General features: G+C 42.1%; 1 protein-coding gene across 1 annotated transcript in view; it reads right to left on the reverse strand.

The window, feature by feature from the left end:
• Nucleotides 1-16,535, reverse strand: part of orc3 (origin recognition complex, subunit 3) — a 66,580-nt gene that overhangs the window by 25,588 nt on the left and 24,457 nt on the right. The window contains exons 5-12 of the mRNA XM_043686893.2: nucleotides 13,703-13,807; nucleotides 11,297-11,460; nucleotides 8,344-8,483; nucleotides 6,493-6,652; nucleotides 4,680-4,793; nucleotides 4,429-4,562; nucleotides 2,234-2,297; nucleotides 467-583 (exon numbers count right to left, since the gene is read on the reverse strand). Of these exons, the coding sequence (XP_043542828.2) occupies nucleotides 467-583; nucleotides 2,234-2,297; nucleotides 4,429-4,562; nucleotides 4,680-4,793; nucleotides 6,493-6,652; nucleotides 8,344-8,483; nucleotides 11,297-11,460; nucleotides 13,703-13,807 (998 nt within the window). The remainder of the gene's footprint in view (nucleotides 1-466; nucleotides 584-2,233; nucleotides 2,298-4,428; nucleotides 4,563-4,679; nucleotides 4,794-6,492; nucleotides 6,653-8,343; nucleotides 8,484-11,296; nucleotides 11,461-13,702; nucleotides 13,808-16,535) is intronic.

Below are 16,535 nucleotides of genomic sequence, written 5' to 3' on the forward strand. Positions count from 1 at the left end.
TTGCACATCCTTGGACACTATGGGCAATTTAGCATAGCCAGTCCACCTAACCTGCACATCTTTGGACATTGGGAGGAAACTTGAGCACCTGGAGGAAACCCACACAGACACTGGAAGAATGTGCAAACTTCACACAGACTGACAGTCACTCATGGCTGGAATTGAATCCAGGTCCCTGGCGCTGTGAGGCAGCAGTGCTAATTACTGAGCCACCGTTAGCATCATTAAAGCATTGTTGGTAGTTTTAGACAATAACTCATCTGTATCAGAGTAGCAGCATAATGAGGAAAGGGTTTGCGAATAACAGTTGGGTCTTCTCAATGTGAATGACAGAGGATAGCTCACATAATAAGCCTTCCACAAACCCCGAAAGTATTAGAAGAGGCGTTCCATTAGTCTTTAGAAGCATAAACAATATAAAAAATTCCAGTTATGTATTTCAAGTACCATTTAAGGGAGCACTCACCTGTTTACCCAAAGGGTATTTTGGAAGACAAGATGTGAAAACATGAAGGCATTTCAGAACTGGGAAGTAATTCCCGTGGTAAATATGGAGGTCTTTCAGCAGCTTCTGTACATCATCCTGCATCATTTGAGGGACAAATAAAACGGAAGCAGCTTTTACTGTTTTATCGTCAATTAACATCCAACAATGAAATGAAAATTCTCAGAAAGTCATATCTTTATATATCCCTAAAGTATTTAAACGTTTTGGATCTGCTATTGCTAGGACCAAAGTCCACGGTTCTTGCCAGTTTTGAAGTAGATTGGCTGGAATGACCTCCACAGACCGGGTAAAACATTTCACAGTTCGTGACATTACCGCACTTGGGTCACTCATAAATTGTAGACAACAGATAAGATTCTAAATTGTGTCCATAAGCAAAACCATGCAACTTAACAGCATTGAATAAGAGCTATCAATCCATTGTGTGGTTGCCCATCGCTTCCGGAGCAATCCAAAACCGTACTTTCTTGCAAAAAGATGAGTATCTCTCTGCATTTACTCGAAGTTTCCATAAAATAGTCAACAGCCTATGTCACAACTATCATTTGTGTCAAACGTCCCATATTCCATAAAACAAATTCCCCTAATCTGGTTTCTCTTACTTCCCTGTTCTGCCTATCCTAGTCTTTTGTTGCGAGGGCCTCCTAGCTTGGGTCAGGCAGTACCCCCTCAATCTGCTCAGCTTTCATGTTGCTTCGGTTCCTCAGTACTGGGGCTATTGTGATCCCAGCAGTGCTCGCTAAACCATTGCTGAGAAGGTGCGAGTTCCTGTCCTACTCTGGGCAAGCTCCTGGACTCTGACGCAGTGGGAAGGACCTCTGTTAAATTCAGCCCAAAATCAAATATTAATCCATATTCATTCTACCCAATTCCTTTGTAGCCTTCGTAACTGCTCAGTGAAACTCCTTTAAGTTCTCTTTTGAACAGGAATTGCCCTGGTTCTCTTCATTAATATGGGTTCTCATCATCCTGGTGTATCTAAGATGAATTTCGCCAATGTTTCTAACATCTTTACTGTAATGCGGCACTCAAAACAGCGCACAGTGCTCTAGTTTCAGCCTAACCAATTTCTGCATAAATTATTTCTTTACTCTTGTAGTCCAATCAAGAAAATCTTTCCACTTTAGAGAAACAACAGTATCCGGCAGCACAACGTTATCAAATCTTACAACTGGGTCAACTTCAGGTGGTAAAAGCAGCTTCAACAGCAACTTGCATTTATGCAGCAACTTTTGTTTTAGGAACATCTCATGGCGTTTTTAAGTGGTGGAAAGTAAAAGTGGAGAACAGTTAAGAGCTAATAGTTGAAGGGTCACTGAGTGAGACTGTAACACATTGTGAGAGGTAGAAGGCGTGAACAGACATTTGCCTATTAAGATGGGTCTATGATGAAGCTGTGAAAGTTGCAGAGAGATGAAGAGCATGGAGGCATTGGGAACAAATCTCAGAGAGGGGTCTTTGAGCAACTGAAAGGTCTACAAACATAAGGAGCACTGGTATAACAAAGGCTGGAGTCAAGAGGACTGAAGGTTGTGCGAATATACACAGGACTAAAGAAAAATACAGGGATAGGGCAAGGTGAGGACATGAGGAAGCTTTAAAGGGACAAACAGTTTAAGTTTAGAGCAGTGGATGATAAGTGGCTGGCTTGATTAGTAAGGAGGAGCAGGATAAGCACTTTGCCCCCATAACTTGTTTGGAATGCTGAATAATCAAATAGTTTACCTTTAAATATTGATCATTAGTCAAAAGTTCAATCTGCTTCTCAGAATCCTGACAATCAACATATCTAAAATGAAAATGCATACACAGATTAATTTTCCCAATAGGAGATACAACAATAATAGGGCTTACACAAACAGAGAATGCTGGAGAAACTCAGCAGGTCCGGCAGCATCTGAGGAGACTGAAATAGAGTTAACGTTTTGTGTCCGATATGACTCTTCTTCAGAACAGTGATCAGTGCCAACAGACTGGGGGGAGGGGGTCAATGAAGTAAGGCATTGAATTGTAGCATTGACATCATAAAATACATTGCTGGATTTTTAGACCACAACACGGGGCCAATGTAATAATATAGAAGAAATGCCCAGGTAACAGACCTCTAAACTTTGGCTGCTGATTTAAATCATATCACTGAAGTACAAACAGACCGAGACTTTCTTTAGTCAGCCAGCAACCTCCAACTCTCTTTAGCCAATTGCCTGCAAAATGTACTAAAACTTACCCTCCACTTATATTCCCATGACAGCTTCACAGCTCACTTCAATTCAGATCACTGCAACCTCCTGGCACTTAACTATTGTACATTCATTGGTGAAAGGCGACAGCTTCTGGAGTACATACATAACTAAGTCAGTGCCATCTTTCTGTTGCCTTCCAAATCTGAGAGAGAGAGGAGGTGCAGAAAGGTTCTTGCCTTTCACAGAATCACGTTGATTAAATCAGATAGAAGCAGGATCAAATGGCAAAAAGAAGCAGGAGGATGGTAAAAGACACTTACTCAAAAGCTATGCATCATTACAAAATATTCGAGTGGAACAGAATGGCAGCTTTACTGAGATGTTCCAATATGGCAGCATTAATGAGAAGTTCAAATACAGCATTAGTGCCAAAGATCACACAGGGAATGGTTTAAAGAAAAACTTAAATTTACACAGTTAAGGTTAAGGAATAAGAAGGAAACTTATTACACAATGCAAAACAATGAAAAGCAAGAGTTCAGTGAAATTTTGACATACTAGAGGCTGAAGGAATAAAGACGGCATAATAAATAAAAATGCAACAGTCCTGAAATACTCAGCAAGGCAACTAACATCTGGAGTCAGAAACCAGAGGTAAGGTTTGAGGCTGATGATATTTCAAAGAGTTGGAAGACATTAGAGATGAACAAGTCAAGGAAAAAAAAAATAGGGAGAAATAAACAAAATGGAAATTTTATTTCAGGACAGAACTAATTAACGGACAAAAAGGATGATAGTGCAAGGCAAAAAGAGAATGACAATGGATTAAATTTCTTCAATGATAGAACCGACACAGTAGGTAGTGTTTAGGATCATCGGAGCCTGTCCACTCCAGGCTGGCAGCATCATTTTCTCTATGTACTTCTTGTCTTTTTTCCTTCTTTTCTTCTTCATCGTTGAGGCTGAAGCAGTGTCAGCAGAACACCGGTTGCAGCATGGGGGTGTGGACTGGGATTTCTGGTGGTGGTAGTGGTACCCAGAACCTGGATTCTTGGCAGTGGTACCCCCAGAGCCTGGACCCCTGGTGACAGTAGGCCCAGAGCCTAGTCTCATGGCGATGGTAGGCTCAAAGCCTGGACCTCTGGCAATGGCAGTGTCCGCAGTGGAGGATCCCTGCTGGCAGCAAGGCCCGGCATCTGGATTCTCGGCATTGGTGGTGCCCAGAGCAGGGACTCCTGGTGGCAGTAGGCCCGGAGCCTGGAATCTTGGTGGTGTCAGTGAGGCAGTGGCGGCAGCAGAGGTCTTATGGGATATCGGCATGGTCGCTGCTGTTGCTGGAACAGGACTCCTCGAGGATTGGAAAATCTTGTAGAAGCTCTGAAGCCGTGTTTGAGGCCCCAATTTGAACAGAAGCTGAACTCTTATTTAAGTAATTTCTTTTTGTCCCTATTGTACCTCAAAATGGTGCTGGATTGTAGCAACAAAACATTTTTCACAGTTTCTTCAAGATATGTGAGACAATAAATAAATCATTAATTCATTCATTTACTTGTTTGCTCATCTCTCATGGCTACCAATACACAATGCCAAAGCTTACACATTAAGAATCACTACTTGGATGAAATGAACCAACTCAAAATACAAAACAGGGCGGGATGGAAACACTGGAGGGAGAAACAGAAAGTGACAGAAAAATAAATCATGGCCTTTGATGAGAAACCGGTAACTTCTACTTACCTCATAAAAGATGGCACTTGGCGGATACGTTCACAGTCACCATGGACAAGATTCCGAATCCTGCCATTGGCCTCATCTAGTGAACAGCACAGGAGACTAAGAGGCTGAGAGTAGAAGTGTTCTAACAAAGATAGCTGGTAAAACAAGGAGCCATGAGAGGTGGAAGGGATGATATACAAGGTATTGATTAATAACAAATTTCAACATTTTTGCCATCTACTTAACTCCTTCAGCTTGCAACTTCAACCTACCTGAAAACCTTTAACGAAATTCCTTACAGAAAAATCATGGTACAGGAATATGACAATCAAAACCTGAAGCACTTTTCCACTCAACTTAAAAGGGAATTTCGTCGTCAGCACCAACTGTGAAAGATTGCAAAAATTAGAAAGAACATGCATTTATAGAAATCACTGAATCATATAGTAGAGAACATGCCCTTCAGCCCACTGAGTATACATCAAGAAAAAAAACCTCTAAATCAACAATAGACTCACTTTCCAGCACTTGGCCCATAGCCCTGAACGTTATTTCAAGTATTCATCCAAGTACAGTTTAAAAGTCGAGAGGTTTCCAACCTTTCCTCTAAACCTCCTGCCCTTCACCTTAAAATTATGGTCCCTTGTTACTGATCCCTAATCTAAGAGAGACAGCTGCTTTCTATTCACCTTGTCCTTCCCCCTCATTATTTTATGTACCTCAATTGTCAGCCTCCAAAGAAAGCAACCCAAGCTTACCTGGCCTCTCTTCATACCTGGGCTCCGATCTAGACAACATCCTGGTGGTTCTCCTCTGCACCCCCTCCAGTGTAATCACACCCTTCCAAAAGTGTAGTGATTAGAATTGCAGATAGTACTCCAGCTGTGGCCCAACCAGAGTTCTGTACAGCTCCAGCATGACCTCCCTGCCTTCAGAATTTATGCCACAACTGAAAAATGCCTTAACTACCCCATTAACCTCTCGTGCCACCTTCAGAGATCTGTGGACAAGCACCCAAGATCCTGCTGTTTCTTTGAGCTTCCTCGTGTACCATCATTCATCAAGTACTCCCTTGTCCTGTTATTCCTTCCTCACACTTATCAGGGTTAAATTTCATCTGCCACTGATCTGACCAGATAAAGAGTCACTCTCAGGAGCATGCTTAACTAGGCACAATATGCTTTAATAAACTAAATTAAAACAACTAGGAGATAGAAACAAGTATTTGTGAATTGAAAAGGTCACAAGAAATAGAGCTATCCAGTCTGGTCCACTGGTCAATAACATCTGACTGCAGCCTTAACTTCACTTTCCTGAATATCCCTCAGAACGCACCTCTCCCTTGACAATCCTAAACAAAAATCTGTTTAACTCAACCTTTAATATCATCAATGACGCAGTGTCACTGGTCATTGAGGGAGAGAATTCCAAAGACAAACAACACTTTGAAAGCAGAAATTCCTCCTCATATTCACTTTTAGGAGGAGACATCTTAGTTTGAAATTGTGCTCCTTCATTCCAGATTCTCCCACAAGGGAAAACATCCTCTCAGCATTAACCCTGTCAACCCCCGTCAGAGTTGGTTATCTTTCAATAAGGTTACTACTCTTTCTTCTGGACCCCAATGAGTAAAGGCCCAACTTGCTTCACTTTTCCTCATAAGACAACTCTTTCAGCTGAATGATCAGACGGCTGAACTTTCTCTGAACTATTCGAAGTGCGAGTATATTCACTCCTCAGTAAGGAGACCAAATTGTACAATGTACTCTGGGTGAAGTCTCACCAACATGTTGGATAATTGTAGCAAGACCTCGCTACTTCTTTTAAACACCGCGAATGCTGGAGTAACTCAGTAAGTCTGGCAGCATCAGTGAACAGCAAAACAGGCTTTATGTTTCATGTCTGGTATCACTCTTCTTCAGAACTGTTCTGGCACATGCTACCTTACAAACAACATTTCATTTTAAGATTAAAAAAAACATTTATTCTGACACTGACTTCACTCTGGAAGCACAGGCCTTTAGATAAACACAGAACATTGGTGGTCGGCAAATTGTACTTTCCACAGTAAAGCGTAGTGATTACCTTATCTATAACTGTAGTCAGGTGATCACTGCAGGAAAGAGACTGAAATAGTTCAATGCAGAGCAATGAGGTAACTGCGTGAGGCAGCATTCGGTGAATAGTGATCGGGGATGTGGCAATTCCAAAAACCAGCACTAGAGGCAGCTGTTGGATATAGTTACTGCAACAACAGTAAAACAGAATTAATGATAATTTCTTCATAAGATGGAACCTGTTTAGAAATCACATCATTCATTAACCCAAATAGACCTACAATCCCACAATCCATATTGCAACCTATTTCTTTCCCATAAGCTTCATTGCAATTTGACTATCTTCCTTTAACATTCAATGGCATTATCATTGCAGAATCCTCCATCAACATTCTGGAACTCACCATCAACCAGAAATTATCTGAACCAGCTGCATAAATACATTGGCTGCAATAGGTTGAGGAATTCTGCAACATGCAACTCACCTTCTTGCAACCTCTACAAAACCAGGCAGGAGTGAGATGGAATATTCAGCCTTGTGTTGTTGGATAGGTGAGGTCCCAACAACACAAGAAGCTTGACTGCATTCTTGGTCAGTACCACCTGAAATATTCACTCCCCTCACCACTGATGCTCAGTAGCAGCAAATGTGACTAACTGCAAATTATGTTGCAGCAAATTACCTTTCAAGTCCACCTTTCAAACGGGTGACCACTACCATCGTGAAGGACAAGGACAGTCGATACGTGGGATCACTGCCTGCAAGCTCCCCTCCAAGCCATTCCCTACCCAGACCTAGAAATATATTGCCGTTCCTTCATTCATCAGACTCCCTCCCTAACAGCATGGGGTACCTGTGCCAGATGGACTAAGGCAGCCGGCACGATCATCTTAATTAAGGACAGGCAATAAATGCAGACCCAGCCAGTGACACACACACATCCAAAGGACAAATTAAATAAAATATTGGAGGTGTTCACTAAACACAAAAGCACTTGTTCACACTGAGGAAGTCTGCAATTCACAAAAAGGCTGAGGATGCTGAGCCAACTGAGGCTTTCCTGACAGATTGGTAGATTTTGTCAGGGAATAGTGTCAAGTAAAAAGGAACAAAGGTTGGTAAATGAGCTGCTTGTACAGATGAGCTATGACCTAACAGTGAGAGTGAATAGCCTTGTCCAAACATAGAAAACTGCAGGAGGAGGCCGTTCAGCCCTTCGGGCTTGCTCAATAATTCATTGCGATCATGGCTGATTGTTCAGCATGGTAGCCTGTTCCTGTTTTTCTCCCATATCTTTTGATCCCTTTAGCCCCAAGTGCTGTACCCAACTTCTCTTTGAAATCATACCTTGCGCTCACTACTCTCTGGGTGAAGAAATTTCTCATTTCAGTTCTAAATGGCTTAGCCCATATTCTTAAACGATGACCCCTGCCATGTTTCAATGCTGCTGTTGTGTGTGATAACGGTGCCTTTTACCCATTCATCAATGATAGACACCAATGTGGCAGGAGAGCTTTCCTCTGCCCTCGATATTCAACTTCTATTAATATCCAGGAGCAAACACATGATCAGTGTTGAATTTCTCCCACGAGGAGTGCCATAGCCCCTTCAGATAGTTATTCTCTCTCTGTGCCTTAGCCAGTATATGTAGTTCAGATACTTCCAATTAATTGGTAAACTGTTTACCTAGGTTCACTTGGTCACATCATCGCTCACTCACAAACCACTGTAAATGTCAAGGGCAACAGAGAACTTCATCCACCTCAAAAGTAACATTTTCCAAGTTCTCAGACTAATGCTCAGCACAATAAGTTCAGGAGCTTCTCCAACTGATGGTAAGCAGTAATATTAGAATAGACTTGTGTGCTCATCCATTACCTACAGATGGTAATGAAATTCTGCAGAACTTCGGGTAGGAATGTCTCGAGGTCTTTGAAAATGATGACAATAGGAGGGGCCTGCCCCTTCGCAACGGCACAGGATTTCCTCTTTTTGGACGGGCTCCCTGAGCCTGATGTCTGCATCGGAACAAAGTACATCAAAATTAATACCATTCAAGGAAAGCCTAAGGTCCCTGGCTACAATAAAAACTGAAAGAACTGCAGATGCTGTAAATCAGAAACAAGAAGTTGCTGGAATAGCTCAGCTGGTCTGGCAGCATCTGTGGAGTGATACTGCAGAGAAGCCGGTGTTGGACTGGGGTGGACAAAGTTAAAAATCACAAAACACCAGGTCACAGTCCAATAGGGTTACAGTAAGTAGAAACACTAGCTTTCAGAGCACCGCTCCTTCATCAACATCCTCCATAGCATCTATGGAGGTAATGTTTCTGAGGAAGGGTGAGTGGACCCAAAACATTAACTCAGACTTCTCTTCACAGATGCTGCCAGACCTTTTCCAGCAACTTCTCTGTCTTTGACTCTGACTATAAGGTGAGTTTTGTTAGTTTTTTTAAAAAAAAGATTCTCTGGAAGAACACTAAGATATCCTGTTTCCCAATTTGGAAAAGACAAACATTTAAAAAGTAACGCCATGTCACAGAAAGACAACTATGAATTCCTTACCCTGGCTATGCTATTCTATTGGGTAGAGAGAAAACTATTCTCCACACAGCAGGACAAACTGGGGAGGCGGTGGCCTATCGGCAAAACAGTGTTTCATGGGTTCAAATCCCACCGGAGCAAATGGTGAAATTTGAATTCAATAAATAGTTGCAATCAAAAGCTAATCCATTGACGACCACATAATCACCGTCATAAAAATCCATTTGGTTCACCAATTCCTTTAAGCAAGGAAACTCCTGTCCTCACCAGATCCACAGCACCGTGGTAGACTCTTAACTGCACTCTGAGATAGCTAAACAACTCAGTCCAAGGAATCTTAGAATGGACAATAAATGCACACATAAATGAATAAATAAAAGAGAAAGGCACAAGAACAAGATGGTGGAGAGCATTGTCCCATGTGGTTCAGGAATGCCCGGCAGCTGTTTAGCTGCAGTCACTGTGGTATCTGCTGCTATATGTACCACCAACTTCTGTTTTTGACTCTGACTACAAGGTAGGTTTTGCTAGTTTTTAAAAAAAATCTCTGGAAGAACACCAAGATATCCTGTTTCCCGATTTGGAAAAGACAAACATTTATAAAGTAATGCCATGCCACAGAAAGGCAACCATGAACTCCTTACCCTGGCTAAGCTATTCTATCATTACTTCATGATATAGAGGAGCCGATGTTGGACTGAGGTGGACAAAGTTAAAAATTACACAATGCAAGGTTATAATCCAACAGGTTTATTTGCAAGCACAAGCTTTCGGAGCGCTGCTCCTTCGTCGTGTGGTTGTGGAGCAGAATTTATAGCAGAGACTACAGTGTCATGGAACTGAAATGATATATTGAACAAACCTGAAGCAGGAGCTACCAGTGTGGTATCGACGGCGAACAGGAAACAGCCATTGTTCTGCTGAAGAGAGCAAACAGCTCCTTACGGGAAAAGCAGTATCCTTAGAGATGTAAGGAAGCCACACAGGCAAATTTACAGAGCAGAGTTACAACTGGCACAAAGAGGTTAGGAGAGGCCAATTATAAATTGATGGACGGAAAGTGCTGATCTGGCAGGAATGTACTATCATGCACCAAACTGCTAGGGCTTCCCCAATCAAGATTTAAGTTCTGATGATGCAGGTGTGCCCCATGACGTGCTGCTTGTTGACCACAAGGGACCATTAACTAGCAGCCGTTTAACTTCTAATTCCCTCCCCTCTTTGAAAATACAAGACCACCCCTGAGATGTTGGAAATCTGTGATGACCTCCTGGATTTCCAGTTTAAATTTTCACCTGCACGGAGTCCCAACCTCCATGGTACTTTGAAAATCCGGTTCCATGATTTTGAACATGCACTGAAAATGCAACAGCGATCACGATGGCAGATTAAGAAAAAAAGGCAAGAATTTTGTGAGAAAGCACTATAAACAAAGAACAAATTTGTATTTATACAAGATAGCCTCGGGGCATTCAAATGGGCTTCACGTACAATGAAGTGAATCCATTTTCTAGTTGCTGCTGTGAAATGCGAAATGCAGCAACAGCCAACTTGCACATAGTTTGATCCCACAAAGAGCTTTTATTAGCACTTTGGTTGGGGTATAAATGTTGGCGAGAATGTTGGGGAAAACTGTGCTTCTTCAAACAGTGTCTTGGAAGCTTTAATACCTACTTAAAAGGGCAGATGGGACTTTAATTGAACACCTTATTCAAAATCCAGCACCTCTGGCTCATTCCTCACAATGTAAGTTGAGATATGGGTGTACAGCAGTTATGTGCTCAAGTGTCTGGAGTGGAGCTGAAACTCTTAACAGTTCAACTCAGAGATTAACATAAGACCACGGTTGTTTTATTTTGTAACGAACCAGTTCCAACACAGGATTAACAAATCATGAATGCGATCTGATTCATCACAGCATGTCTTTCTTTCATGTCTCAATTTGTCTTTGGCATAACAGTGCTGCTCTGATTCTGTGAGTTACGTTATGCAGTGTCCTCAATCTTTCACAGCGAAGAACAGAAAAAGAAAAATTAACAGAATGCAGTTCTAACCATTTAGCAAGAATCAGTCACAAATCAAATGTTTCAGATGCTGGAGAACAAAAATGGCAGTTTGCAATGCCTGAGACTTTATGTAAAAATTCTGTTCAGGACTTAAATGCTAACTGGTGAAATGGAAAATTCTCTGATGCTTTTAAAAGTTAAACCCTCATTAGTTACTTAAGTGGTTTGGAAAATTGTCATGTCATGATAATCAAGATAATAATGGTGGCTGCTGTCACTTACCTGTGTGATAGCTTTGTACCACCCAGAGAGGGAGGCCATAGAGCAGTGTATTCTCCTCTGGGAGAGTGGAGTAGAATGGTGCATATCCTCCTCTTCTGCCTCTTCATCATTCACAGTGCCACCCAGGAGGTGCATCAGAACTTTCTGTAAAACCTGCTTCACAGCTAGTCAGAAAAATAAATAAACATCATGGCAAAATGCCTGACGCAGCTAAGACACCATTATCTGGAAAGATCTTGATGGAACATTCGATAGTATTAGGCGGGTTGTCAAATCAGGCGAATAAATGACCCACAGTCAGGCTTTTCTCATTACACCATTTCAAATTAATTTGTCTGCACTGAGCGTCTTAAACTATTTCCAGGTCGGGGGGGTCACTCTGACAATCCAAATGGCAAAAGTATGCCATTGCTCGCAGGAGCATTGATAAACAAATGAACTTGAGCAATGTTCAGACATTGGAACTGACTAAAGGAATATTTGCATGTTAACATTACTATGAATTTGTAAGTACAAGTGACTTAATTTTCATCATTTCACCCTTGGCAGCTACCTAGGCTCTAAATCCTGGCACTGCCTCCTGAACATCTCCACCTCACTGTTCGCCTTCTTAAAACCTGCCTCTTGGTAAACTGCCCTAATATCTTTCTTTATGTGTTACAAAGTTAAATATCACCGAAATGTTCTCCTGGGATATGACTTAGGACACATTTCCCACACTGAAATGTGCCATATGAAGATGCTGTTGTTAACTGAACTTTCTCTATATGCAATTGAAAGCACACACTTCTGAAAGTGGCTCATGGAAACACAGAAGATAGCAGCAGGAGGCAGCCATTTGGCCCTTCGAACCTGCTTTGCGATTCATCACGATCATGGCTGATTGTCCTATGCAAAAACCTGATCCTGTTTTCTCCCCATAACCTTTGATCCCATTTGCCCCAAGTGCTATATCTAGCCACCTCTTGAATACATTCAATGATTTTAGCATCAACTACTTCTGTGGTAATGAATTCCACAGGTTCACCGTTCTTTGGGCGAAGAAATGTCTCATCTCCATCCTAAATGGTCCACCTCGAATCCTCAGACTGTGACCCCTGGTTCTGGACACACCCACCATCGGGAACATCCTCCTTGCATCTACCCTGTCTAGTCCTGTTAGAATTTTATAAGGCTGTATGAGAACACCCCCCTTTTCAATCATCTGAACTCCAGTGAAAACAATCCTAACCTAATCCCCCTCTCCTCACATGTCAGTCCCACCATCCCCGGAATCAGCCTGGTCAACCTTCGCTGCACTCTCTCAAGAGCAAGAGCATCCTTCCTCAGAAAAGGAGACCAAAATATTCTTGGTGTGGCCTCACCAAGGCCCTGTATAACTGCAACAACACATCCCTGCTCTGGTAGTCGAAACCTCTCACTATGAAGGCCAACATACTATTTACCTTCTTTACCGCCTGTGCACCTGCATGCTCACCTTCAGAGACTGGTGCACAAGGACGCCCAGGTCCCACTGCACACTCCCCTCTCCCAATTTACAGCCCATTCAGGCAGTAATCTGCCTTTTTTTGCTTTCAAAGTGAATAATCACACATTTATCCAAAACAAACTGCATCTGCCATTGATTTGCCACTCAGCCAACCTGTCCAGATCATGCTGAAGGATCTTTGTATCCTCGTCACAGTTCACCCTCCACATAACTTGGCATCGTATGCAAACTTTGAGATGTCACCAAATCATTACTATATATTGTGAATAGCTGGGGTTCCAGAACCGATCCTTGTGGCATCCCACTAGTTACTGGCTGCCATTTTGAAAACGGCCTATTAATTCCTACTCTTTCTTTCCTCTGTGCTAACTAGTTTTATATCCTCCAGCACTAACTTCTTCCTGTACCACAAAAACTAGCTGTTCTGTGGATTCTGAACTCATGCACAATCTAAAACCAAATTACAAAATCCAAAATGGGTTTTGTTCTGCACGTCTGAACATTAGGAGAAAGTAAGGACTGCAGATCAGAGTCAAGAGTTTGTTGCTGGAAAAGCACAGCAGATCAGGCAGCATTTGAGGAGCAGGAGAATCGACGTTTCGGCAAAATTGACGTTTCAGGATTCCTTATGCCCAAAACATCGGTTCTCCTGCTCCACAGATGCTGCCTGGCCTGCTGTGCATTTCCAGCACCACATTCTCAACCCCTAAACATGAGTCAGTGTGAGGGAGCACACTCGGATGCCAAGCCTGGAGTTTCGCACAAAGTTGTTTAAAATCCTAAAGGAAACACAAATAAGAGCCTAAGCAGGGAATAAGTACATAATCATTGCAGAAAAACTAGGATGAGACCATTAGCAGATTGTCTCACATAGAAAGCATAAAGTTGGTGTGGCATTAAAGTAGACTCGCTCTTACTTGTACACTCCTTCCCATGCAGACAAACCACATGTGGGGTAAGAGACTGTTTCACGAGGTCTGAAAATCTTTGAAACGTCATTTCATGGTCAGGAACATTCACACCTGCAGGGTAAGTGGATGAACAAGAGACAAGCTAAAAAAACGCACTGCACAGAATCACAGAAAGATCAGAATCTCACATGCAACTGACTGACTGCTTTCCTCAAACACAGTCCTATCCCACCAATCGAAAATTGTACCTTATCTTCTCAATTGTTCACCAAAACAATGTTATTATTTCAATACATTGTCTTGATTTCATCCAAACATTTCTGTCCTAGGCCAGTCACAGTGTTCCAGTGAAGACCAATGCAAACTACAGGAACAGCACCTCATTTACCATATAAGCACTTTACAGCCTTCAAGTCTCAACACTGAATTCAACAACTTCAGACCATAAACTCAGTCCTCCATTTTGATTAGTCCCTTCCCAGCCCACTCCCCACCAAGTCTTGCATGCATAGGTTTGCTCAGTACAGTTGACACACTTTCTGATTTTCTGCTATTAACGCCTAACCTTCATCTAATACTATTAGCAGTTTGCCTTATGGTCTGGACACATTTCCATCCGTCCCAAATGGTCCTCCTCCCCACCGCCATCTAAAACAGCATAGAAATCATCACATTTTTAGCCCTCTTCAGTTCTGAAGAAGTCATACTGGACCTGAAGCATTAATTCTGCTTCTCTCTCCACAGATGCTGCCAGACCTTAGAGTCATAGAAATAGATGTACATCGTGGAAACAGACCATTCAGTCCAAGTCATTCATGCTGACCAGATATCCTAAACTAATCTCGTCACATTTGCCAGCATGTGGTCCGTTTCCTCTAAACCCTTCAAATATCTTTCCAGATGCCTTTTAAATGCTGTAATTGTACCAGCCTCCACCACTTCCTCTGGAGCTCACACCACCGGTTTCTCCAGCATTCTCTGTTTTTATTCCACCAATCTAATATTTGCCACACACTGGTAGAACAGTCAGGTATGTCCAATCACCTTCATCCATGTGCGTGACCCCAAATTTTCTGTAGTTTGCAATCTTCTTAACCCAATATGCACGCTGTCCCCTCAATCCCTGTCTTCTAGACTGTTTCAACCAAGTTGTGGTGGGTCCCTTGACAATGAGGGTATGAAGTAGAATAAGGGCTTGGGGAAAGTGAGGACTACAGATGCTGGAGGTCAGAGTTGAAGAGTGACAATCAAGTTCCTCTGTTGGACATAGTCCTGATGAGTTACTGCTGTGCCCTTGTGTTGGCTTGAATCTTTTTCCTCCATTTTGGACATGACACTCTCATTGTCTGCCTACGTCTTTGCAGTGATCATGCCCTGTCTTGATGTGCAGGCTGATTTTATTTCTCAATTTTCTTACCTTGTTTCTTTGTGCCTCTCTCTTATGACCTTAGCCATCTGCATGTTTGATTTTCTATTTGCTGACTAAGATGATATTATAATCTCATCAACTAGAGTATTGGTTATTTTCCATCTTAACGATTTTCCCTTTTCCTAAAACGTTTGTTTGACTTTTCGATTCTAAAGGAGATTAATAATAGTCTTTTCTTCAACACGTGCTAACTTGTGCAGTTCCAACACTCTCTTGTTCTCAGGCTCTCCTCAATTTGCTTGAGGGACTGCTGGATTTTAATTCCAGTCTGAAGGTTTCTAAGTTCACACTTCTGTTTACTTGCTGCTTCTTTTGTTGAAGTCCCTTTGCCAAAATATGATACTTTAAGGAGATTGTCAGTGAAGGGAAATATGAGACTTTGTTCCTCTCTGTAAACCACAGCTAAGAATCTCTCTCTAAGAAAGCAAAGTCTGAACTGATGAGGATTTATCTTGATCTTGACTTCTGTCATGCCATGAGAGTCACCATGGAAATACAATGAATGGGGAGGGTATATGCTATCCTTTGCCATTTTGATGGAAAGGCTGGAGGCACGTGACTGGTCTGTGCCAAACCCGTCATTAGGAATGCATTAATCGGTTCATTTTGGAGCCGTGGTGGTAGCAGTTCGGGGATAATATCTCTTATAATTATCTCACTTTTCTATAAGTTAATAACTTCAGAAAGATATGTTCAGAAATGGATCTCAAATTGCCCTGACTCTTATGGAAAATTGAGGTAATACCAGAATAGGGTAAATAAAAATAAACCATTCCCACTGATTGAAGATTCTCGAACCAGGGGCATACTCTCAAGAATTAGGGCCAGACCTTTCAGGAGAGATGTTAGAAAGCACTTCTATACACAGACAGACAGAGGCAGGCAGACACACATGTGCACACACACACAGCAGTGCAGCTTTGGAACCAACTGTTAAAGTTAAATCTGAGATAGACAACTGTTATTAAGCAAAGATATTAAGGGATATGGGCCCAAGGTAAGCAAATGGAGTTAGGTCAAAGATCAATTATCTTGTTGATTGACAGATCAGGCTCAAGGGGTTCAATAGTCTACACCCGTTTCTAAGTTCATGTAGGACATTAATCAATTCTGTAGGTCATCAATCTCCAAGGGTTTAGAGTTAGAGAGTCATAGAGATGTACAGCACGGAAACAGACTCTTTGGTCCAACTCGTCCATGCCGACTAGATATCCCAATCCAACCTAGTCCCACCTGCCAGCATCTGGCCATATCCCTCTAATTCCTATTCATATATCCATCCAGATGCCTTTTAAAATGTTGCAATTGTACTCACCTCCACCACTGCCTCTGGCAGCTCATTCCATACACGTACCACCCTCTGCGTGAAAAAGCTGCCCCTTAGGTCTCTTTTATATCTTTCCCCTCTCA

This window comes from Chiloscyllium plagiosum, unplaced genomic scaffold, assembly GCF_037043375.1.
Source record: "Chiloscyllium plagiosum isolate Xiang-an unplaced genomic scaffold, Cpla_swu_hap1 HiC_scaffold_3, whole genome shotgun sequence".
Taxonomy (NCBI): Eukaryota; Metazoa; Chordata; class Chondrichthyes; order Orectolobiformes; family Hemiscylliidae; genus Chiloscyllium; species Chiloscyllium plagiosum.